At 41.2% G+C, this 26,754-nt stretch overlaps 2 protein-coding genes across 4 annotated transcripts in view; both read left to right on the top strand.

Annotated features, from left to right (window-relative positions):
* Nucleotides 1-23,869, top strand: part of LOC111268516 (LIM/homeobox protein Lhx9) — a 42,516-nt gene extending 18,647 nt beyond the window's left edge. Inside the window, exons 2-5 of the mRNA XM_022847540.2 lie at nucleotides 14,935-15,080; nucleotides 15,496-15,855; nucleotides 19,427-19,677; nucleotides 20,754-23,869. Of these exons, the coding sequence (XP_022703275.1) occupies nucleotides 14,935-15,080; nucleotides 15,496-15,855; nucleotides 19,427-19,677; nucleotides 20,754-20,993 (997 nt within the window). The 3' untranslated portion in view covers nucleotides 20,994-23,869. The remainder of the gene's footprint in view (nucleotides 1-14,934; nucleotides 15,081-15,495; nucleotides 15,856-19,426; nucleotides 19,678-20,753) is intronic.
* Nucleotides 23,870-25,805: 1,936 nt separating this feature from the next.
* LOC111268522 (uncharacterized) overlaps nucleotides 25,806-26,754 on the top strand; it is a 6,769-nt gene continuing 5,820 nt past the window's right edge. For 2 of the 3 annotated variants that reach the window (XR_002685272.2, XM_086971724.1), the window contains exon 1: nucleotides 25,806-26,228. The gene's annotated coding sequence lies outside the window, so the exon portion shown is untranslated. Of the gene's footprint in view, nucleotides 26,229-26,506; nucleotides 26,727-26,754 lie in introns of all 3 variants that reach the window. The other variant, XM_086971725.1, reaches the window with a different exon arrangement.

The following is a 26,754-nucleotide window of genomic DNA, read 5'->3' as shown; positions in this document are numbered from 1 at the left end:
TTAAATCTTGGGAGTTTTTTTTTTTTCGCCCTAAATGTGGACGATTTTGACGCTTGTATAATTCGAGACGAGCCAGCAATCTTCAATGTTTTTGAACACTAACAACTATCGGAACGACCTGACGGCAATTTGCGCTTCCCCCTGTCTATGGACAGACGGTTGTGTTAGTGTAACGTAAACGTGTATGCGCGTGCATTTGCATGTGGCCAATCAGACTGACCAAATCTCTATCGGGACGCTGTGTATGTCTGCGTGCGTGTGTGTGTGACGTCGAGACTTTATCGGGCATGGGTAGCCCGGTGCACGCGCTCGGCCAGAACCGCGTGATCTCGACAATGTGAGCCTTTCTCGTTTTCATTCGACAAAGAACACTCTCAGCGGCAGACATATCGGTCAAGCAAAGCAGGGAGCTGTTTTGTGGGACAGATTCGATAGATGAACGCCATGAACGGTTGGTCGCCGGTGTCGAAGTTCCTCGGGTGTCCGACCCCCGAGCGACCAAACAGACCCCTGCGACCACGCGCCAATCCACCCGATCGGCCCTCGTCCACAGGGCAGATGATATTGAGCTAGCAGCAGCAGCAGTGTCCGACCAGTAGGGCAGCCCACAAGCGTCGAAGGTCCTGAAAGCAACCACCTGTGAAAGCGTTTACAGAAACGCCAGCGGGTTGAATGCTGCCGCTGATGGCGACACAGAGCGACAGAAGCTACGTCGTGAAACAACTGTCTATCAGCCTCGCAACAATCGTTTCGCCTTGGCGACTTTAAAACAACTGGCTGACAAGCAACAGCCATTGCTATAAGCGTACGAAACAGTCTACGCCGCCAGTCGATAGCGAAACACTTCACCCGACGCCAGACGAGTTGTTCAGGCGATTTGTCCGCTCTGCTCTAGGACCCAGAGACAAGCACTTACATGGCCCTCTTTTTAGTTTGACGAAGGTGATGAAGACAGCAGTGGAAGATACTGAACGCTGATTCGTTCTCAGCCAACCACTGGAAATCAGTTCTTATCATCTAAAGACAATTACTATGCGCTAGTGGCGCACGTTTCAGTTCATAAATGGATAGGCCATAACAACCGCCAGGGGAGGGACACAACCCCTTAAGGTTCATGTTAACATCATAGATAACGTGTGTCTATGGTTCTAATGAATAATGTTCAGTTCGAAATCGATAACTTTGAAAAAGGGCTAATAATTCGCTAGAAAATAATAAGAATCACTGTTGTATTTCCCTAAACAGACTGTGCTGATATCAGTGAACTTCTTGAAAGATCTTAAACAGATAGATTTGCACCATAATGGGTCCAGTTAAGGCAATGTACCGTATTGAAATTCAGCGTTACTGCTCAATGCGGCTAAGCATTAGAGGCCTACTATCAACCATAAACAAAACGTCATTTGCGGTCGCCCGTAAAAAGTTACTAATTATCCCAGAGTACATCCATTGCGTAAATCATAGACTCTAATAAACAATAACATACGATTCTTTTTCATAACTTTTATCGGTGGCCTCAATCGACGCCTGAGAACAGCTCATAGGAAAAAAACTACGATATACCAATGTTCAATGAAGTTGTTGAGCTGTATGAACAGAGTTTCTCACATTAGTTAAAATGAAACACAACGGTATGCCTTGTACTGGCAGTTTTTATAAACGGACTTCCGTTTTTCTTCTATAAAACACCTCTGTGTGTCTTAGTATACAAAGTCACTGCCCGTATGCTACTTGATAGGAAGAGCGCGCTCTCTGTGAACTAGGGCAGCCTAAATATGGCGAAGGATGCAAACCATTTACGCAATTTCGACCCAAAATCTCGTGGGCAAAATTCGAATCTATTTCCTGCCTAGCTTGGAGCCACGCATAGTAAGTAGAAGTTACCCACTATTTTAGCCTATAGGTTTTAAGCACAATTAGAAATTATAAAAGTAATTTCTTATAGTCTCTGAGGCTACTTGACTTGGATCTGTGTGCATTATTGTTAAATAATACGCAAAAGTAAAAGAAAGTTATCGAATCAAAAGCCATAGCACAGGTTAGAAAGTTCACCGATCTTCGAAAATGTATTGGGCTTATATGAAGCTATTTAGTATATTGTCTTGATTAAGTTCGAGATTACTCGTTACTCTGGATCGAATTCAGCGTTGATCGCACTTGCGCCCCCACCTAATTTAGCTCTTGGATTCAATATAAGCTAGGTCAGTGTTTTTATATGTGGGGTGTTCGTCTCACTTTCAATTACTAACTGTTATTTTTTTTTGACTTCTGTTTTCTTCGCTTTTCATCTGTAAGCGACTTTCCCGCTTCGCTTTCCGCCCCCAGTGGGGTTTATGTCCGCCTCTCGGCCCTTCTCTCCTTTTCTCTTATTCATCCGTTGGAGTACAACTGTCGAGGATAAACAGAACTTGTGCGGATCGAGCATTCAGCAACCCGCTGAAGAAATGCTCGTTGCTGGTATCGTTACTCGTATGCTCGCTGGAGGTGTCTGTCTGCCCCTCAAAGGTAGCGCACCCCGCGTAGTCTTAGTTTCCTAAGAATAGTGGGTGCCCTTCTTCATCGAAACAGTCTGGCTGAATAGGACTTTAGCAATAGCAAAAGAAAAGCTTTATAAAGAGGAGATGCATTTTGCCGAGTAAAATTAGCTGACCGATGCGTTCGCTGCTTCATCAGTGTGCAATAAACCAATTGGGTGTTGTGCTTCCCTGTACGACATACCGCTCTACCGATTCAAGCTCGTCGGCGGCCGGCGAGCACTATCAATAGTAATACAACGCTGTAAAGCCATATTGGTTCACCACCATCAAAGCCGACTGACTTCTTCGAGGCATTCCCTTTTCGGAGGGTCTAAGAGAGCTGAATTTGCGGCCCAATGACGGTGTCGTCCTTTGAGCCACTTCCTGGAGTCGCGCGGGATGACGGCATAGGCTATTTTGGCCTCAACGAAGAAACGCCCAGAGCAACAAAGAAGAGCAAGAGGTCTGCAGAGCACTTAACTCATTGATAAACCGACAATCGCAAGAACAAAACAATCTCGGAATCAGATCGCGCCGTATCACCGCATGGCGAACAAGTTCCTAAGCGGCTGGAAGAACTGCTTTAATCCTTATTGCTACATCCCATGTCTGCAGTACACACATGCTGGTATATATATCTCTAATGTCTTACTTGGTTTTACCTATTGTGTATTGATTTATGGGTGGGTAGAAGAAACTCCAGTGTTTCTGCTCTGCTTTACCTATTGCTTGAGGTCCCTGCGCCTATCGTCTTATTTGTTTTCCATTGTTATTATTGCTATTGTTATTGTTGTCACGACGGTGATTGCGATTCCAGTGGACACTCTGCTTAGAAGCACTGATTTGCAGCTGGTACAAAACTAGCAGCCGTAAAAGAGGACAAATTGTATGAGTAGTAGTGAACACGCACCGACATCCGTATTTGGGCAAATCGTTTGACAATACTCGTAATAAAATGTTCCAGCAAAAATATCAGAAGCTACTGTTCGATACCGTTGCAGGAGAACGTGTACTGCACGTGTTGACAAGCTGCTAGAAATTTAATGTCAGACTTAATCCATGGTCGTGGTGGCCTGTAGGAAAGGGCATGATATTGGGGTCCTGCGACGAATACAACATGAATGAAGCGTATTGCAAGATCTGTTCAGTATGTATAATCGAAATTCTCATGAAAAAAGGCCAGATTACGAGCACTGTAAAAGGACTCCCATATCGCATCAGAGATAAATAAGTTAGATAACTGAGAAATATGTCAATTCGGTCCAACGAAGACATGACTAAACATGTTCAGATAGTAGATGGTGTAACGTAAAATCAATATCACATAGAAAGGTCAATCTAGTCTTGCAGTTTGCACATTTTGACAACAATCTGGGACCTCCAAACGTATCTGCATGCCCAGTTGGTGTGCGTACGGGGTGTGCTATAGTCGTACAACGGCCGCATTTCGTTAGACGGATGACTACAACTGAGTTACAAGCGGTCCATGTAAGTCGTGGCTCCCAGTGACAGTGCGCAGAATGGGGGGGGGGGGTATCACCTAAACCCCATTATGAATTCGACGGTCGGCGTTTAGTGTGTATGATACGGTTATATTTGTCTAAACATTAACGCAGTTTTTTTTTTTATAATACCTAAGTATGCGCTCCATAAGGAAAAGTTAATTATTTATTGTCTGTGTTTTCTTAGTATACGCAACAATTTTTTTTGTGCAGTTTATACGATGAACAAGATTCCAAAGTAATGGATGTCAAAATTGATCTTAATTTGACAGTAAATAATAAATCTAGTCATAATTAAGACAATGGTAATATTTTAATTTCTCAACAGATGTTGAGAGTCACGCATATCGAATCAATGACCAAGGTATTAAGTACTGGTCTCCCTTTTCCACATGTTGGCTATCTATATTTTCATTTTTCAGACCAGTACCATGCAGACAGCAGTTGTTGAAAACAACCCATATATGCCTCATTGTCTAGTATATCTCATATTTTCCTCTTAGTGATTACGAGATCTTCGCTGCCTAGAGAGCGCCCACTCGTGTATGCATCTTTCCTATGGATATTCCTGTGGAATTCATGCTGTTTTTTTTTTACGAGATTACCCGCACACTTCTCTAGATAACTTAGAGGCAAAACTTTTGTGAGTTTGTAAAAGCGAATACTTAACACAGAGGGGAGGAGATGCACAACAAATGGATCTGATGGACATCTCCTGTAAACAACATTAGCCTAACGTACAGCTGCAGTGTATAGAGCCTCTAAAATAGACATTTACTATGAAATGGGTCTAACTATTCCGTTCGTAGTCAACGTCACTGGGTCGGAGCCGTTGCGGCCTGTCGGCGTTTCTTGAAAGCATTGGTCAGTGCAAAAATAGAATGAAATATTATTGCGCCGCCAAGATATTTATACATTTACATTCGTATCGCTCATGTGATTACCAAAGCTTCAAACGTTCTTTGATAAAGTCCTTTACCGTAATGCGGTGTAGACACGTTTTACATTTGTCCAGTTATCTACAAAACAATCATTTTTTAGATATGATAGTGACGAACATCGCAACGTTTGATGTATTGGTGATATCCGCAGTTAACCCTTAATCTATATACCTTACACGGACGATATACGGAAACGCTCAGCTGGCCTTCGAAAAATGCGCTTTATCTCACAATGAATGCAAGAAAAAAATACTCTGGCGAAGGGTCGCAAGCCAGCTCCGTTTTCCCCGGCATATGGAGTCAAAAATAAGACTGTGTATGCACTGGCACACTGATGAAAGCTACGATACGTTTGGTTGCCATATTTAAAACAGAAAGCAAACAAAAGGCAGTGGCTAATTTGGGTTTTCAGTCTGATATTACAAAGCGATTCTAGTACGTGCCTGCCATGTTTGCGACGATCGTTAGTGGGCGACGAAACAGGAGAGCGATCCAAATAGTAGAAAATAGATAAAATAGGTAAGTGAATTTATGATTCTATAGCGGTTAGGATATGTAGCTGATGCACTGAATGGTCACTGCGCAAGCCCGTCATCGAGAACCAAACGCTTTTTCTGAGGTCTGTCAAGCACGCTTTCTGGGGAAATCCGGGGAGGAGCCATGGAGGAGAATAGCACTTCTTCATATATATCTATATCCATGTCAATTTAGCGGAGCAAATATTTCGGGGAGTCTGTTTCAGTTGCGTGTTGAGGGTAATCGTAGAGTAGGAACTGGGTGTCTACAAGCAATTTCCAATAATCTCTGTCAATTTTACGAACGAAAAAAGTGGGAACAGAGCGCACCAACTGGCACTGTCAGTATGACGACTTTCCCTAAACCGAAATGCACACTTACTAGTTCTTACGAATAGATTAAAACTAAGATCTATACACATAACGATAACAAAACGTAAGACGCTACAAAGATGGCAGAGCTCGTGTTTCGTAGCATACGTCGATGAAGAAGAAACAATATAGCGCAAAAAAAAAAGACGCTACGAATGGAGAGATATGGAAATGGGTTTCTTCGCGGACCGAAACGCAGGAAGACCTGCTGTCTCGTCAGGGCGTGCTAGTCAACGGGTGCACCCTCGCGATCGGTTCGTAGTCGAAAAAACGGGGCAAAAAATCCTGGAGTAAAAAAGAGAAACTGATGGATAGATGCGGAGAGGCGCGTTAGAGGAGGATCATTTGGCTCGTTTCTTCGATCGATTGATCGGTCTGTTGGTCGTGGCATTAAAAGCAAAATGACAGATCATGAATAAAGTGGTACGACTATCTTGGATTTTTCTGTGTGTGTGTGTGTGTGCATGCTGATGATCCGACTATATCTATGGCGTTACAAAGGCTGTTTGATTGAACAATCAAATATTAAAAACAGTATGTATAATTAGGAGCAAATCATATACACATAGTCTGTTTCCACTGGAACATACATCTATATATAATATGGTGGAAAAAACGAATTTAATATGAGGGGCTGACGTTGATCGTGCTGTGTGTCGTCGCCATCCAACACACGGCCGTCGTAGCAAACAAAGTAAATAAATTTCGTTGTATACCTAAATTAAAAAAATAAATGTGTGTTTCGATAGAAGCTAGAAAAATGTCAGAATGCCTTTGAAAATTATAATGGTGAAGAGTAGATCCCTTGTTTGTGAATGAAGTCCTGTTGTCGTCGACCTGTTATGCTACGAGCCGTTTCCAATTCGGCATTCAGAATTTCGCATATTCATTTGTGAATATCTGTTAGATCTTTCTGATGGAAGCTGCCTCGCTGATACGAGCATTGGCGATAGTCCAGACTGATCCTTTATCTTTATTTTGTTGACCAAGAGACAATTGTCGAAAAGTAAGCGGAAGGGGGAAAGGGCTATTAATACACTTTGCGTAATAATATGCTTTGTCTCGTTTAAAGCGAGATATATTGACATGCATAAGTGCCCACGCAATTCGTATGCTAGAGATAGATGCTATGCGGGTCCCTATGAAAATACAAAAACAAAAAAAAAATATATATATATACTGCCTCCTTAGTTATCATCATACTACCTTGCGTAAGCCGTTAGTATAACTAACAGGATGTCACTTTAAAGCGAAATGTGCGATTTATCTAAACCTTATAGTAATCGAATGCAAACAGCTACCAAATGCGTTTTTGTGTAACCCTGCAGATACAAAACACCCACACTGACTTTTTTCATTTGTAGGTATATAATACCTCATATCCATAGTTCACTGACTAAGGGGTCCTTTTCTTTTGCTGTCGGCGTCACGATGTTCGACCCCCGCCAACTTCGTCGTTCAGGCCATCGCGATTAACTTCGTCCTCTTCATCTCGGTAACATTCTGACGACAGCAACAGCCAAAAAAAAAACTGCCGATTCAGCCGATTAAGCTAAACCGCTGCTGAAATAATATTCGCCTTATTTTTTTCCTCCTTTCCCTTACATTCGCTTAGCTTTTTACCTTTGCGCCTATCGCTGTCGCAGCCAGAGCGGCATGACGGTGACGCGGCTCTTCACAGTAACCGCTGGGCAAAATATAGGGTAGGGGTAGCGTCCGTTCTAGCTAGTGGCAAGCCGACGTTGTAGTCTTCGGCACTCCAGTGCCGCTTTGACTGACTTTGTGCCTATGCCGCTGCTGCTGTTTTTTTTTTGCCGGTGCTACCCTTCGCTCGTCGGCTGGTCCATCGCCGCCTCCGACGATGACGGCGGCTGCGGCTGCGGCTGCGGTTGCCGGCGGCTCTCCGCCATCACCAGGCGGCTTTGCCTCGTTCAGATTTCGGACACCGTTTCGCTTCTGATGGCAGATCTATTGAAATGTAAAGCAGTAGTTCGGTCGTTCAACGCGCGCGCGCGCGCGAGAGACAGAAAGCGAGAGAGAGAGAGAGAGAGAGAGAGAGAGAGAGAGAGAGAGAGAGAGAGAGAGAGAGAGAATAAGCAGTTGCATCAAGTTCTAGTTGTTACTGGCTGTTGTACCACGACGTTACAGGGCCTGTGCTTCGAGAAGCAGAGCGCCAAACCACATTTAGCAGACGATGCTAGATATATCTTGCAGTTTGTTCCTTATACATACGCACATATAGATATATACTATCTATGTTGAAGCAGTGCGGACGGCCATGTTAAGTAACCTGATAACCAGTCGGTGAGGAACACTAACGACACCGTACTCGGTCTTTGAAAGAGATGCATGTTGGATTTTTAACTGACGCATCATTTACATATAATAATCCCGATCAGGTTTTGCTAGACATCTGCCACCCAACACCAGTCTGAAATTGCCCACAGCGCAAATGGTTTTTCCACTGTGTGAATTATCCGGAAACATGCACACGCTCGAACAAACAAACGGCTGGACCCCTTATGCATGTGGATATAGACGGGTAACTTGCATATTGGACAATCGCTATAGTCGAAATAGAATACGATCTTTATATGTAACTACCTGTTTTAACGAATTCGTTAAGGTGTAGTTTCTAATGGGCCTATATTGCCGAAGTCTACGGCACAGAAAGATGCGCCAATTGTGCAAAGCAGAAGGTAATACGCCTACGGGACTCAGAGCATTGAAATATTAAACACATCTAAAAGCGAAACCATTAACTACTGCGTCAATATTATTCGACTTCAATCATGAAGCCTTTTTCTAGTACAAATATAGTTCGTGAGCCATGTTCGTACACGCACCAGTTGATCTTTTAGGTACTGAACCCTGTTGATTAGCCGTGTTGGATATATGTAAGTACGACAATGTAGTCTATTACGTCACCCCTGTGATTTTCGTGGTTTCACTGAGTCCAAGTTTGACGTTTCATTGTGACGGTGGCTTGCTGCACTCATCTTCATTTTTCTTTCACTAAACTCACATGCCATTTCGACTCTTTGCCTCTTGATCACTTTGAATGACAATCATAATAATAGTAGAGGCTGGTTGGTTGATTTTGTTCGACGTCATCCTGGCCGGCTTCTATTAATACGTAGCAACCACGTTCATCTATAAACTTACGCAGGTCGCTATAATACGGCAGAATAACGATGAGCAAGGATGACAGGGAACATCTCGTTAGCCAACATCGTGACGCCGATTGTACGCCATACGGCCGTTAACATTGTATTCCTAGACTTCCGCAGCTATCTAGCTAGACGGGCGACCCGTCGACCCGACATGGTTCCTTTCTGGGAAACATCATGACATTATCACGGGAAAGGGGGTTGCGACTCAGCTGAATGAAGCTACAGATCTACATAGGATAGCCCTGAGTATACCTGGATGTCCGTTCATGTGGGTCTCTCTCTCCTCGGGTGAGTATTTGCGTTTATGTTCCTACTAACACAGTGGATGCTCTGGACGCGACAGGGGCAGCGAGCCGTTATATTTCACCTGCGCATGCAGTTCGCCAACAACAACTCACACCCCACGATGAGGTACAATGAAACCACCTCTATCGACGAAATTGGGTATATTTGAACCATTGCGGCCGCCGCTAGGTGTCGTTGGTGTACTTCACGAACACGACCAATGATTTCTTATGACGACCTTAAAAATGTTACTTGTTCTTTTCAATCAGATTCCATTTCTGCTCGTTCTTGCTGGTAGTAGTCGAAGAGTTAACACAAACAACTTAACAATACGAGGTCGGAATGAACACAGAAGTATAGAGACACTTCGCGTCATATGGGTTGTCCGAATCTTGAAGCGCTTAACGGCAATACCGGACGTAAAACTTCAAACACAGAGACTTGTCCGAAACCACTTCAGCTTATAGGATTTTTTAAGTACGATTTATCAACCTTCCTGAGGGTGTGACTGAGGTGGCAGCAAGTGGCTCTATATTTATCACAGGTTTTCTCTGCGCTAGAATTTTTATATCTGTCGGTAGGGTCGTAGAAGCAAGTATTTTCTTAGTAGACGGCGAAGCGAGTCACGATGTGTCGATATAACTGGCTCATTTCCTTCCAATCATCCTTCCCCATCATACCCAAATTAAACAAAGCCCCAAGATTTCGGGTGATTCTTTTAAGCCAATTTTTAAAGTGAACCTCAATCAGTTCGGTCATAGGAGTCTCGTAGCACATACGCAGGTCCTCGGTGAACAGTGGCAACTTGGCCCGACAAGGCCATTTTGTATGGTTATGTTTAATCCCAGTGCCCTTTCGTGTTCTAGACTTAATCAGGCAATGAAGAAGGCCTAAAACCTGCACAAGTTTTTTATCTTCAGATATTAAAGTAACCAAACTTGGCTCTCTGCGCTGCTGCGAGGTGTCCACCCTATATGGAAAGTCTCTTGGTGGACAGCTACAGCTGACGCGCTTACGTAAACCATTGTGATGCCACGAAATAGATCCTGCGTGTTGGAGTTGAGGATTTCGGGCTAGAGGGAACCCGCGATGACAAAGCACAGCATTTAAATACGCGTTTACCAATCTGCTTCATACTGTGTCATTAAATAACATCTGAAGAGAAGACACGTGTATCGTCTATTCTAAAGATGCTAAAGGTAATGTCTTAGCCATTACATTGTAATAGTAACAAATGATTAATCTGTAAACTAAAACGTGTTAATTCCTCTCGCTTTGCTTGTACTAGATATAGCTCTGTTACAGAGACATGCTTTTTTCTTTAGCTAGCGAGGGTAATTCATAGAGCCTCTAGCGGCGACACACGAGACTATCCGCGAAAGACGTACGATGATTCGTAGCTTTGATTTCGCCATAAAACAATGGATATTAGAAAAAAAATTTGAACTGAGTATGCAATCACGCCTCTCTATGTCCTCTAGCTTGAAGCTCTATGCAGGCTCAGTTCTGAACAGGCTAGCCTCATCACTACTCTGATGATTTTTGATGAGCCTTGAAGTGATTAAACAAACGAAACGAGAAACCTTCGTGAATGATTTGTTGGCGCACGATGATCTCTTGCCAGGGTAAGTATCATTATTAAGCACTGAATTTACAGTAAATAGCTCAACATTTGTTGAGCAGTTCAATTTTTGACAGTTGATTTTTTATGCTATGAAATAAAGCATGCTCAAACAGGACAAGTCTGATATAATCCAACATTGAGCATTTTCCTGAATTATATTTAGGTACTACGATTATTTTGCATACTGAATATGACGAAAATGCTCGCACCGCTCGGCGTCCGACAGGATATTTAAGTACAATTATCTAAACAGGACATCGTTTGGCGAAGAGAAACATCTGTTCATAGACTCCGCTGCATAGTTGATAAAAAACGTAGCCTTTCAAGAAGTACGAAGATACACGTAATAGCGAACACTGTGACTTTAAATGGGACTAAGTACCTTAAGGATTGTGTATCGATTACAAAACGAGACCAAGGACCGCTTTATAATTTTGTTTTCACGTGATATTTAATTGGGACCGTTGGGTCGGGGCAAGCGGGTGAAATGATATCAAATTAGACTTACACAAAATGTGCAAAAGGTCCATTACGTATTCGAAAATAAAACTAAAATGTAACACACTTGAAAGATGACGGTAGATAGAAAAAAAACGATGAGACAAACAAATATGTTTCTGTATTTGAAGGACACTCGGTAATAACATAATGATCGTAACAGAAGTTCAAGCTACCGTATATTTATTCATTCATTCATATATCGCACGTCACCTATCTTGACCTATATTGCGTTATGGGTAGTTTGTTGCATTTCGTTCTGCTAGTTGAGGCCTGGAGTGCGCCCAGCAGACAAGGGACAGGACCTTCTAAAAAGGTTAGGTAGAGAGATACAAACTTATGACATAGAAATAGGCTACAAGCCAGACGGCTGAGCAGAGCTGGAAATAGACGCTGAGAGTGGTGCCACAGAAAATTTCTCTACCGACACAACTAATAATGACAACAACCCATAAAACAAACAGATAAAAGCAACGAAAAATGCTCAGCGTCAAAACGAGACCAGAAAGGGCGCTGAAAATGCTTGAGCCAAGGAGGCTTACGGGATAGAACGGAATGGCTGGCAGCAGCAGCAATTGACGGGAGAGTCAAGTGCTAAGCCGACATAATGAGCTACTGCGAGAAGGAGGCCCAAACGTCGCGTTCTAAACATGAATTGCAAATGGCCGACGTACAAAATGCCGCACAATGAACGGACGTTTGTTCTGTGTTGCCAACACAACGACATACGCGCAGAGGCTCTTACTAAAGGTTTGCATGCAAAAGTATCTAACTGAATTTTTTGCCAATGTCAAAATTGTTTTGATGCTTCCGACGATTTTCCAAAACATCCTGGGGAAACTCGGAGTATTAATGCTCGAAAACTCGATTGGAAAAAAGCAAACTCAGAGGCGGATAGGGCACTTCGCGAAAAAACCTTAATTTTTACTATAGATTTTGTTCCTGCATAAACTGCAAATGCGAGATTTGGCAAACTTTATCCAGAAGTGCAGGTCGGTTTTGCTAACAGTTCAATCAGAGTAAAAATTAAGTAGCTCTAATATTTATGATTCAAATGAATAAAATCGATCTTTTGAATTTTAAGAAGAGTAAATATGAGCCCTTAAACAGTGGGAAACAACAATGTATAAGAGAACGTATTCCCTTGTCTTTTTTGCACCTTGGGTAAACACATGGGAACTCGTATAGAACACTTTTCACCTGAGAATCGATAACAGCTGAGTGTCTCCGCGGGATCACAATGTTTCCTTGACAATTTTATACATGAAGACGTTCATGCGGCTGACGGCGACCATGAGGACATCGTATGAGATGGCAGCGTCGATAAAATCAAGTTCATCTCGGTGGATTAGTGGCATGTAAGGGCACCAAGGTAGCTAAATATACTTCAACTACCATCCCATACCTCGCTGATGGAAGCATCACCGACGGCAGCTGCAGCAGAGCTAGTTAGCCCTACCGTGGTGCCTCCTATAGCGTACAGCGGCACCAGCCAAAACGACCAGGCTGAAGACTTCGGTCCACATAATCTATATAATGGTCCTTAGTGCGGCTTAAGCCTTGGCATCTCCCCCATCACTTGTTCCGACCCATTTTCATGCGTTTTATCTTAACCTCATTGCTTAGCAGTGGTGAAGGATAGCAACCAACGGATAAAGAGATCATAGTTGGTTCACAATGGTAATATAAAACTACAGAAGCGGCGAAGACGTTAAGGCCAAGCAAACAAACAGAAATACGACGTACCATTGCAGCGGCTGATGTTTATGGCAGCAGTTCAGAGAATTAACAAACTGATGCACCGGAAACGGAAGTAACCACAGTGCCTTTGCGGAGACCTACTAATAATTCACGTTTGATGGCACAATCGGCAATTGCGTTAGCGAGCAGTCACCAGCGGTCAGCTGGTGCTCAGTCCACTCCATCAAATGAAGGCGCCAATGAGGAAGATGAGTCCGAATCACGACGCATCACTCTCACAGCAATGGACGACGGTCTAACGATGCTGATCGAGAAGCGGCTGATGGCGGGCGACATAAATTTAAGCAGTCTAGTTCACGTGTGATCTAACTCCTCTTAGGAGCTAGTTGCTCTTCGCACGGTCTTAAATTGTACTATCTCGTTTGGTTGATATCTGTTCATTCGGATCGAGCTCAGCATCTCTTCAACGGCTTGTACAACCACTACTGTTAAAACTACAACTACGGTTTCTACGGTAGTACTCCGTCTTTTACGCCGCTAGCGTAACTGATGGGGGTCTTCTTTAAACCGGGAGAGAAGACAAACAATCAGCAGCAGAAAAAGGACGACGACAAAAAAACACAAAAAGGCGGAGAGTAAACAGCGACAACCGATTGACTTTTTACATTAGGTTTGTCGAGAAACGCGATAAGGAGGGTGACCTGCGTTTATTTTCCTTCTGCTCCTTCATGGAGACACACTTTGGCACAATGAGCCTGGCAGCATTATCAGCAGCACCAGCGGCTACGGCTATTCAAACTCCACAGTCGCTACTGCGGCCGCTGACGACTGTGATGGGGCATATACTGATTAATGGTGCCTGGGGGTGTAAAGATAGACTAGGTGCAACACTTCTACAGCCGAGCTGCAGTAGTACTCCAACATGAATGGCAGTAGCCTGTGGTAATAGATTACATTTTACTAGTATTTTTCTAAAGATGACGCTATTTTTATAATTATGATGATCACCAATTAGTATGTTATGGAAAATGATCTTACAGACAATGCAGGATACTAACACCATCATGTTTATGCTACCTTTCAGAATCAGTACCTTCGCGATAGACTTACTATTTATATCTATATAAAGTTACTTTAGAATCAAAAATCATTAATTTGTCTAATGCGAATCTTTGCTAATAACTTTATATATTTTGTAGGATGATATTATTATATTGTGATCTTCTTTCAATTAAGAACTCGCTGTTTTTAAATCTCATTTTGGTTTACTGTCTCCTAGAAGCCAAAAATGTTCGTCAAAGTAATATTAAAGCAAGGATTTTTTGATGGCTAAAACAACAGGCATAAAGAAGGAAGTCCTATCCCGTGACACCCTATTGGCCTTGAATGATTTATTTAAGTTTTTAATATCAGCTGAGCACGAAGCTGCGTTGGCCTGGTGAATAAATCTTCACACTCCGTAACCAGCAAGTAATCAATAATGAGCCTGCCCTATGTCGAGGTAATGGTGTCAAGAAACGTTAGTCCTTTTAGCAGGATATCTCAATACTTAGTTCAACTGTAAATGGTACCATATGATACCGGCCGCTCGATTCGTATATATGCTAGAATGCCTTTATCATTTACCTCGCTACCAACAATAACGCATTCGCTTATAATACACACCGTTTGCATGTCGTACCTCACAAGTACTATCGTTAGTTTTCCGGTCTCGTAAGTTGTTCTTTTTTTATGTTGTTAAAATCAATTCAAAATGTTTTTTCTTTCTAAAGCTTTTCCTAAGCTGACTGTCTCGCTTTCTTTTCAGATTGTTTAGCGGGAAACAGTGTGCGAGGTGTTGTCAAGGGATCTTCGCTTCGGAGTTCGTGATGAGGGCCCGAGAGCTAGTTTATCACATGCATTGTTTCACCTGTGCATGGTGTAACATTGCGCTCACACAGGGCGACTATTTTGGTTCGTATGACATAAAAAAAGGAAGAAAAAATTAGTAGGGAAACATGCCAATAACAATAATATATTTCATTGTCAGATTGAGGATTGAGACAATGGCCCAAACGCTTGTCCAGGTTTCTGGTTGATAGCAACCAGGGGGCGCTGTTTCGAATCTCTCAAACATTATTATTATTGTTATTGCTGAAATAAGTGCTTATCTCTAATGCTTTAAAAGAGCTGTGCATCTGGAGGGCCGATGATCACGTTTTCGACAGTTAACACATCGTCATATACTGGCCTTCTCTCTCTCTCTCTCTCTCTCTCTCTCTCTCTCTCTCTAGACATAGTTTTTATCTGAACTATCCCAAAAAATACGTTCGAATTGGCTCTTCCTAATCTATTTTACTGAAATGTTTATTCCGTTTTGGGTACACAGGTATTCGGGACAATCTGGTTTATTGTCGAGCACACTTTGATTCTCTATGTAGTGAAGGCGAGCTCTCCTCAATGTCACTCTCATTAGGCCCTGGCGGTGAACTGGAAGACATAACAGACGGAGGAGGACCGCTCTCACCAGCAGTCAGCCTACCCTGTTCATACTCACCGGCTCTATCACCAGGACCAGGGGCATTGCAGACCGCTCAAGTTCCTGCCCCTAAGAAGGGTAGACCCCGCAAGCGGAAACCCGATTCTGAGCTCGACGGATGTGGAAACAACAACAATAACAGCAACAGTAACAACAATGCTCCCAACAACAACAGTGGCAGCAATCCAACGCAGCCCCCGTGCATACAAAGTAAGTCTCGGTTTCACCTCTATATACCAACTATATAGCTAGATGATCCTTTTATAATAGCTGATCTCGTTATATATATATACCTATTCATGAGTACCTCATCTACCATCAGACCATACGTGAACCTTCCTGGTTTTCCTATTTCGAAGTTAAATGTAGTTCCCAGGTATATGTATCAATCGTTTGCATATAATCTGACAGTGCACGCAGTTGCGCACGATTGTGACCTTAACATCCCATACAGCACAATACATTTGCTGTCACTATCTTGGGAATGATTCATGCTCCATATGATGCTTGCGATAGCCTGCAATCATTGATGACATCAACCTTTAATTGTTAAATCAGTAGCATGAATGACTGGGTCAATGAACTCAGACGAGACGGAAAGGTTTCAATAGGAATGCAAAAGGACTGCCCTCAGAAAATTCATTAGTTCTACACGGCGATGCTGCGGGACACTGTCTGCCTAGATACAACCTTTGTGATTGGCTTTTCTTTTTCTGCAGCGTTATATCCTTTCCTTTTCCGTTCATTATATTTGACACCGTGAGAAGAGCATAATTAAGGTAACCAGGTAGTTTCAATATTCAATGTGATTTGAAGGTATCAGAGGCAATAGGGAGGGGCCTCTACTGAAAGGGAATTCTCAAACGAAATGACTTCTGTTATGTTATGATTCCTTTTTGCCGAATAAGACCAAGTTAAGAAGGGCATCAGTTTTTTGTCCTGTTTTCGGAATAACATCTTCTTGTGGTTAACAAAAAATGAACACCATAATACTGATCAATGCTTCAACAAAAAACAGCTATGTTCGGTTTAGTTAACCGGGTGTTATTTTTTTGAAAAATGTAGAAAACAACATTAATTATAAGAGCCTATTACGTTTTAAAGGGCGAAGGCTTTCTACGATAGTAATGAATATGGATGATTCAAGAAATTATTTCTATTCATATTTATTGAATTACCTGTACGCACTTAGGTATACATGTTGTTTTCATCTACTAGAGAGTACAAGGTTTAAACGTTGTAGACTTTGTGATGTCGTCTAATGGGAAAAAAGCAGAGCATTAATATGGTGAGAAGCGCTTTTTCACGGCCTGCTTATGTAGTAACGCCATTCTTACTGAATTGTTCGTCTACCTACAAGTTTAGATTTGTTAAAACAGCTTTATCGATAACAGTTGTTGTGGTAAAATGTTAACACCATCTTATATTAATAATAACGATAGATTATCATCTGATATCAGATGTTCACTTAAAGAAATAATGCACCATAAAGACACAGATGATACTGATAGAATCACGAACTTCCGTTATCTGTGCTCCCGACAAAAGAAAAAAACCGCTTCCAATAAGTTCTAGTTAATACGCAATTCCTTTGACTTATAAAATATATCAGGTACGTCGTCATGCGACTCGTTGCTAAGGCAACCTGGCAGAACCAAACGCAAGGTCGTCTGCGCTTCACGGTACCTGCGTCGCTATGTGCGCCAAGCGGCTAATTGTTGCATACTACGAGACACGCATTGTTTCCTTGGCAAATGATTTCTACCAATCCCAGTTTTCTAGAACTACTAGCGCACCACAAAATAGAAGAGTCGATGAAAATGGAGAGAAACGTGTAGACCTAATACTATACCACCAAAAAGCTGGTCATGATAAATCACTAAGCCGGTAGACCGAGTAAGACCAACAGATCAAACGCCGAGTAACAATCTGTTTCGCTAACAAAGCGTGGGAATAAATATGGTTTCTTTCTGAAACAACAACAGCAGCTACGAAAAACTGGAAGAAAACCAATGGCTGTAACAGAGACAAGTCGATAGTATAGTTCTGCGGGGCAAGGCTTTCCTCGTTGCAAACCTTTCAGACTCGATGAATATGAATTCTCTGATCGTGCCGTTACAGCCGCCTGTCTCATGTCGATGATCTTTTATGCGTGACGTTGTCAGATGATTGGGGCCGATGTGTACAATAGCAGTCGCATAAAATGAACGAACAAGAAAATGGGGAAATATGGGTCTGTGCTGTTGGCTGTTGTTGTGAGCTTTGTTAGCTGGTAAGTACGCGTCAACGGCTTGAGACAGAGCGGCAGATACGAGGCTAGGATGCCCTCCATTGATTTTATTGAACGGCAGCAGAAAGCGTAGCAGGATCATGTTAAGTCGATGTTGTTATGGTTATCTGTCACGTTGTTTGTCTGTCGGGAGGTTTAGTCTGCAGAAGCCAACTGGTTGGATAACGAAAGATAACATCGCGATGTATAGTTTTATAGAATCGATAGAAGAAGTAGTCCTGTTTTCTTAAAGACCATAGCAAAGTACTTGTGAAGATTTTTATGCGTGTTGATTTAATCTGGCAAACGATGTGTTCAACTATAAAAGCATGCTTATTAATTAGTAAGAAAAAAAAAGCTGCCCTAAAGTTGACAATAAATTATTGATCAAGATTGATTGCCTAAAGTCGATCAAAGCTGAGGTACAAGAGCCAGTGCCGTAGTAATACAAAACTTTAAAATAAATTGGTTAATTCGTGTGTATATTCAATTGTAAAAAGCTTGTTTAATGCTTGTTTTAAGACAGAAGTGCACGGTTTTAAACTAGGCCGCGATATGTTTACGATATGTCGTCAGATTCTAAATAACTAAAAAGTCTACATTTGAGGTGCAATACGAGAGCTTCTTTTTTGTTAAAAAAAAGTTATTAATATGACGCATCCTTTAATGTATACTGCTCACTGACATATTTGAAAGGAAAAATATATACGTTATAGAAGGACCGTTAATCGAAGACTGACAATATTGCGGCTATCGGTTAAGGCCCTAACCGCGATCGAAATGTTTATTGTTTATATTTTTACCCGTAACTCTCAGCCATCACTACTATCCATGCCGGGTTGACGCAACATTCGCGTATTTTCTGTGCGGCTGCAGGTTTCACAATTCAGCGTGCCAATGGTTTTATGTCCTTATTGCAATGTCATTGGCTGTCTACGTCGTGACATCTTTGCGTTCCGTTCGTCGTCGGCGCTTATCCCTTGCCGGATTTCTAGTCCGGATCTAATAATTTTGTACAGTATATAGCCGCTTGCTCCCCGTATGGCACGCATCTGATCTTTTTCGTGGGTCAAACCTCTTTCCGCCAACACTAGTCCTTCGCAAGCAAATCTCGGTTCCGACTTTTTGCTTTACGTATCTACATGGACCACCACCTGACGGCGCCTAATAAGAAGTATCAGCGATTGCCCTGAAGGTGGTATACCTTCTGTGGTGATTTAGTCCCTAGCCGACTTGCGGTGTTTTAATCGGTGCCTTTTGCTTTCCTAGCCTGGTCCTTGAACAGCTTGCTGGCTTAGTCTTTGTGGTTTCCTCAGTTGCGGTCGGACGAGAACTTCATCCATGCTGCCAATTCGTGTTGCCAATAATAGTATATAACTGCTAGCAGCTAGGACTTTAGCCGCAAACGGACTATCGCTGTTTATGTGGCCAAGTATGGCCATATAGGCAGCGATGGTTCTATAACGTACATCATACCAACATTTAAGAGTAACTTGGTTTGTCCTATTTTAGCTCCACTTGAATGTCAGCTCTCTCCAAGTAGCACGCTCTCTCCGCTCACCTCATTGGCTGACCACAAGATAGCGGGATTGGGCAACTGCGTTGTTGGCGGAGGAAGCCAACGTACGAAGCGCATGCGCACCTCGTTCAAACATCACCAGCTGCGAACGATGAAAAGCTACTTTTCCATCAATCAGAACCCCGACGCCAAGGACCTCAAACAGCTGGCGCAAAAGACTGGCCTCTCCAAGAGGGTCTTGCAGGTGAGGAGACGGTTCTTGTCATACAAATAGACGTATAGTAAAACGATTAACCGAAAGGTATTTATTGATATTGACTTCACACTGATTTTTTTTTAGATATAGCTACTGTTATATATAGATACATATGTCCCTAGGTAAAGTGCATTAGAAAAGTAAAAAAAAAAAAAGGTACTTTTAAATGAAAAAATAATTGCATATAAGTATCGATTTGAAGTGTATTTATGGCACTGATCAGTAGTTCCCATCTGTGGCATCCCAGGAATATCTTTTATCTGTGATAATTTAAACAGCCAAAGATCTCCAATATTTTCCATTGGTCCCTAAATAATCCGCCTACGAATTTCAATACTTCTTCAGTTTTATTAGTCAACAAGTGTGCGATTTTAGGCTAGTCATACTTAACAAATCAAAATAATAATACTTTGTTTCTCAGTATATGCCTTTCCGTTTATAAAACTATTGTTACACTCAGATTTCGCTAGAAAAGGGCGTTGAGGCGACTGACAAAGTATTTTTATACAGGTTCGCTTTACCCTGTGGTATATTGTAAAACGCGTTACACCTAATTTTTAATGAAAGTCAGAGTTTTCAATTGTGGCGGATAATAATGTATAAACGACTAACTAGGCTGAACAAGACTGACAAAGCCTTCAGTGTAAAGGCAAGTATCTAGAAAGTGATTGACTCAATTACATGTCGGCGCGGAGGGCAGTTGGAGAACTCTATTGGCTGTTTCTAGTGGTCTTAAGACTTTTCATCTATTTATTCATGAGACATGAGTAGTTTTTATATTAAAAAAAAATGCCGCTTTCTAGCTTTGTCTTTGACCTGATATCATATGAAACAAATAATATTACATATAGTAGACCACAAACACCATATTTCCCATGGAAATTCAAGTAGGGAACGGTAATGCAGTAACTAGAAGATTTTGATAACTTTCTTTTTCCTTTTTTTTTTTTTTTTACTGTTTAATAAATACGATCACAAATTCCCCTTGTTTAATACTTGAATGGGTATCATTTTAGTTTTCGTATTTGGGGTTACTTATATTATGCTTTGTGATTGAATTCTAGGTGTGGTTCCAGAACGCTCGCGCAAAATGGCGACGCAACAACCTTCGAAATCACGACCCATCGGCCCCGTTGGTGACTCAGCCACCGACTACTTTGCCACAGTCCCCGGGTGAGATCAGCTCATTCTCCGAAGCTTCGCCCCTATCAACCTCAAACCCTCTTGACTTCGCCGGCCCGCCACAGCAAGCGCCACAGGGAATGGTGGCCACTGTAGAGACTACCTTTCAGGAACTCTTTTAAACTGCGCGGTTTCGAGTACGGCGATCTCGACTATAAATGACTGAATGATACGCCCGAGCAGATCATCTAATACGTCCTTGGTAGCCATGTAAATTATCTTGAATCAACTTACGCCGACCGTGTTGCAACAGGAATACCTATAACAGACTAGTCCGATTCGGACGCACACGACACAACACGGAATTACACTATACTCCTATTGTAAACGTAGAAACGACGAGTTATTGTCGATAAAGTTGGATTTATGAGGGCCTACCGACAAAGGTATTCCAATCTTGTCTACACGTTTCAGTAGGAAAACAATTAATGAGGCGGTACTCTTCATTGACTGCTAGGCACCAGCTACGTAAATTAATATAATTTAACCCATACAGACGCTGAAGGGTGAATTGAACGAAATCAAATGTCGAGTCACGGTTGAAGTGAACTTACATTGGAGAGTTTTATCAAAGAAATCGTTACGCATGTTTGCGTAGAATTGGGATTGTCAACGATAGATATAAACGATAGATAATAAAACGCTAGAAATTTTCGCCCGCATATAGGGCAAGTCTATAGTCAATGATGACAATGATAAAGCACAGTTTCTGTTATTCAATATATATATCTATAACAGCCTTCCGTGTTAAGGGAACGGTGCTGTCTGAGCATTCACACTTCCACGTCTTCCATTACCCTATTTCTAGAGGAAGTCTCTAATAATTGGAAAGCTTCTATATGTCGAATTGAACTAATGATTAGTTAAGTTGAAATTATCATGTTAAGTAAACGTCGTAGTAATCATAGGGAAGCCGGTGACAAGTACAGCAGAGAGAAACGATCTTCGTTAATCAGTAGTATCGCCAGTGCCGGGCATCAACGTAGACGACTGAATAGGCCTAGAATGTGTGAACGCTTCGACGCGTATTGTATACAGGTATAAATAATATACATAGGGTAGGAAATGCAACTCAACGATCATTACTAACACAGTGTTTTTGTGGGACTAAGGCCAACTCGAACAGATGGACGATAAGAAATCCACTGTGTGAAAAGGGTGTTACCAAGCATCTAACACGCGTTGCCGGTCAAAGTCTGTATACATACAAACGGCCGAAAGACCTTGTGGTAAGGTATTCGAATTCGTAACAAGCCTTTCATGACGCAACAAATATAAGAACTTTGTGATCAACTGAAGGGCGACTAAGATTTGGGAACGACTTCATTTGGAAATATGTATATTTCATCTCAGATATGTTAAGGAAAACCTCCTTCGAGCGATCCATGAAGCGAGAATGAAGCTCCTACATAAACTAAAATTTCGGGCTCAAAACTGTACATATGAAACTGTTGACGTAGGCCAAAAGGTTGAACATGATATTTAATAGAAGCCCGCTGTTTTAAGTTAACGGAAACAGGACCACATGTGTTGTTTCGAGTTCTGTTCGAAACTGTCAGTGCTGAAACGTAAATTACTCAGTCTCAATGTTGTTTTTTTACTATAAGTATATCATCATTGTTCGAAAAAAAACACGCTTTAGGAAAACCAATAAATATTCATTATATACTTCCTCACAAAGCAAAAATCACATCAACATCGTGGATATCCGATTATAACCTGACCTTTTTCTCCCATCATCTTGCATTTATTTATTACAATAGTTAGTTATACCCAATTACAGACAGACATACGTACGCACGCGCTGAAAGATATGTGAATATAGGATTCCTATTTAAGTCTGTATATAATACTAATGCTATTAAATCTTTATTATAGGCATAGCGACATTGTCGACCTAACAAATAGCAAATTGCTTAAGTTTCGTACTAAAAAAAGTTCTTTTTGCTTCTCGCCATCGATACACTGGCTACAGTAACAGTAACCCGGACGTTCATTATCATTAACTTGTCCTAAGTTTTGTCTTTGCTATGATTATTCCGCAGCCATGGTCTACAAAGGTGAAAAACGGATACGCACTTCACTAGATATATTATTTTTCTCTAATAATATAATTATTAATGAAAGATCCACAGTTTATCTATCAAGCCAATCTAAATCAACGTTAACATTTCAGGCACTAAATTCGCTTACGGAATTCTTACATCAATATAAAATAAATCCTAATGAGTTTTTAACATACATATAGAAAACATAATGATGAAGCGAAGAGTACTTTATCTAGATACGAAATAACAGGGTGCGAGCTTCATAAATATCTTTACTGATGATGCCGAAACCGGCTGAGCTCATTCACTGTGTAAATATATTTAGAAAAATATTTTAGAACACTCGACAGTTATCAAACAAAATCATGTGCTGTCTAATACAGATGATCCTTAAATATACAAAATGGGATACAGAAAATAGAGAGGAAAAAGTAATCAGGGATAATATTATTCAAATCGACGTTCCTGTATTACCTGATGAACACAAACAACAAGACGTTCAAATTCAAAAGATCGTTTACACTGATGGGAACTGACCGAGATTCAATGGTGCAATACTTTCCAAAACTAGAACAACTTCAATAAGGCTACGGTGGGATAGAGACAAAAAAATGACTTCATGCGATTAAATGAACGTGTCAAGGAAAACTGAAAGACTGACGAAGTTGAAGCAGTGAACGTGACTGAGTGAGACGGAGCGCACGTATGAAGATTCGAGCGAGCGAACCAGCGACCAGACAAAAGGATAAAATAGAGTAATAACTGAAATGGCGGCGACAGGGGAAGAGACGAGCGCGATTTCACTATAATAAATCATTGAAATGAAACCGCATGAATTCTACTACACTTGCCATCATCAGCATCGCCATCGCCATCAAGTCCGTCACGTCTAATAGTTGTAGTCACAAGTATCAAGAAATAAAGGAAAAAGAAGAATCGCCACTTATAAATATCTTTGTCTTCGTTGTTTTCATCACAGCATCTATGTAGATCCATTTCTTCCATCTGGCGCACTTCGTATCTTTGAAATATCCTTATTTTTCCCGAATAATCGGCCAGTTTTTTTATAGACGAATATTTGCGGAAATTCCCGATAGCTCTTCACTTAGCCATTAAATCAATAGAATGAACCAGCAGCCTCTCCCAAATCCCCATTTTACATAATAATTATGCCGCTGTTACTCCACTTTAGAGTTATCTATTATCTATTGTTTATTATTATTATTATTATTGATATTTTTCAGCTGGTGTGGCTATGAGGCATTCGCTATGCCGCTCCCAAGATTTACCCAGTTTTACTCATCCTGTTAATCGCTTTACCCCACTGCAGCTCTCCCCTTATGGTACCTCCTACAGTTCTTCTGCTGCCCTGAGAATTTTGATAAAATAACTGCATTGGTGTGTGATATAATCCGTCTTATTCGCTGGCCACTCCTCATATCCAGCGGCTTTAAAGTAGTTACGGACAAAAACTGTCCCCCGAGAGCAGGCCTCCGCGTTGTCAGGCGATACTGCTTTGAACCAAAGAACTTAGTGGACTGCCTGAAAGCCAACGTGACCCCGTCTCTTTTGCATCCCGATTAACTTTATTGACGTACAGTTCAGCTTCTTTGTATTCCAGCGCGAAAATCTTTGTCTAAATAGCTAAAACTTGTAAATAAAAGCTTCTGCTGCATAGAAATCCAAGGAAGTCAAACAAAGTAGGATCAGTCGCTGATCTGATGTCCATTTTACCACGACAAATCGGCTCGCTGCTTGACTCTCGTCAGATACGAATCCAGATTCCTTTTCCTCATCACAAGTTATTTGTATTTAGCGACTGAGAGGAAAAACCCTCAATATCTACTTTAACTTTTGCCCTCTCATAGGATATTGGAGTATTTTGTTTCGCTGTTGAAACTATGTTTCAGTCCTCTATATAGCATCGAACGTTTTTTTCCCCAAGACAGGATCGTTCAGCTTTAGAAGGATGGCTGTTTTAGACAGATTTAGTTCGCAGCTGTTTGCATGCTTAATATTAAATATAACTAGTAGATAAATAATAGTAACAATAAAGTAAGTAGTGAAAGTGGTAAGAAGCAATTGCTCTGCTTGTACATTACCACACCCATTCTGCATGACTTTCTATAAATATGTCTAAGCCAAAAAGCTTTTAGGTACCCCATGCCGAAGGTTGGCCCGACCCATTCCGCAACCCGCTTTAGACAGTTTTGTTGCATAATGATCATATATGATCAACGTCCTTACTACTCGCTATTGACCGTTGGAAACCATTTTTTGGTAGCATAAATACACATTTTGATTAGAAGATCCATCAGATAGTCATAGGTCGATAAAGCCTAAACGACGTTTGCACCTATATAAGCCATGATTTAATATTGTAATCTTACTTTTCGTAGCTGCGCAGAGTATCTTAGAATTGCCATGTAAAAGCGCAATGTAATGAATTCGGGGAACGTTATCTATCCAAAGGTTTCTTTTGTTAGACAAAAATGAAGCCCTTTTTATATATGAAAAAAAATGTGGCCGACTATTTAAATACGAATTTTTTTACATTCACATTATCCTTGCAGTATACTTTTCAGCTTAGGGTATGTGTCCCAACTAAGGTCAAATAATAACTGAAACCGGCCATTTCTGAGTTGAGGTGATATTTGCATCAATTCATACTACTGCAGCCTTGCAACTCTCGCATGCCACTGTGAACAATTGAACGTATTTAATGATATAGAAAAGTTATTGGATATTATAGAATTCGCTTACGGTGCATTGAAGTACATCGAATTTTGTCTTTAAATTATCGCGCGGCGCCATTCTACTATAACGAATGCGCCCTCTATAAACAAAGCAGCCAGCCAACCAAGAATAAACCGTCTGTTCAGCACATCTGAGCGAGAGAAGAACAAAAGCAGTTGATATTTTCCTCGATCTATTCGAATATTTCAAATCGTTTGTGATGGGTTGGAGCTGAAAAAAGAAACAGTTTAATACTGCTGCGGACCAAAACACACCAACTTTGGCAGTTTGAAAGTACTTGCATTATTCGACACCGCTCAAACGTGACCACTTTCATTGGCTTAGAATAAAGTCCATTGGTTATTTAATAGGGTAGTCGTAGATAGGAGTTAGAAAACAAATAGTTGGCAGTGTTCATTGAACGCTGCGTTAATGTAGATACGAATTTGTAGGAAATATCATGTACTTGTTAGATTAAAACTATCTCATAAAGGACCTTGAAAGCGCCGTAAAATTATCCGAAAAACTGAAGTCATCTGCTTTATTGTTCGCGTTCTATAATACTGTTAATCGGTGAGTAAATGAAGTTACAAGATGTATTTTATTGAATTATTGAGGCATACAAAACATCAGTCCAATTATAAAGTGTATATATGTATGAACTGCTAAGATCTGTAAAACTTCGGAAATGTTGTTAGGTTACAACAGCTTCAAATATAACCTCCAACTGGTTATATTATATTGTCTAGCAGCTAGTTTTTGTGACTGCAGCTCTCAATGATTTTTATCTTATATGAGTACTTTTAAGTGAAATTGAGTAATCATGGCAATTGCGTGTCTTGTTATATTAGGGTGTCTAAATTATAAGCACGAGCAGACGAGGGGTCAGGAAGAGTATTTCTGCTATTATTTTTGCTGCGGATTTTATCGAAATATGCGTTCTTCTGTTCTTGGCAACATCTACTTCGGCAACGAGGCTATTTGACATATCGGCGGAAAAATTAACTCGTCGCTTGCATGTAGCTTACACATTTTCTGTGTATGTTCTGTAATTAGAAAGATAACAAACAGGTAAAGAAATGTCCCGAGTTTATATATA

This window comes from Varroa jacobsoni, unplaced genomic scaffold (genome assembly GCF_002532875.2).
Source record: "Varroa jacobsoni isolate VJ856 unplaced genomic scaffold, vjacob_1.0 scaffold_1296, whole genome shotgun sequence".
NCBI classification, from domain to species: Eukaryota; Metazoa; Arthropoda; class Arachnida; order Mesostigmata; family Varroidae; genus Varroa; species Varroa jacobsoni.
The sequence above is the reverse complement of the archived record's forward strand: the minus strand, read 5'-3'. Positions and strand labels throughout refer to the sequence as shown.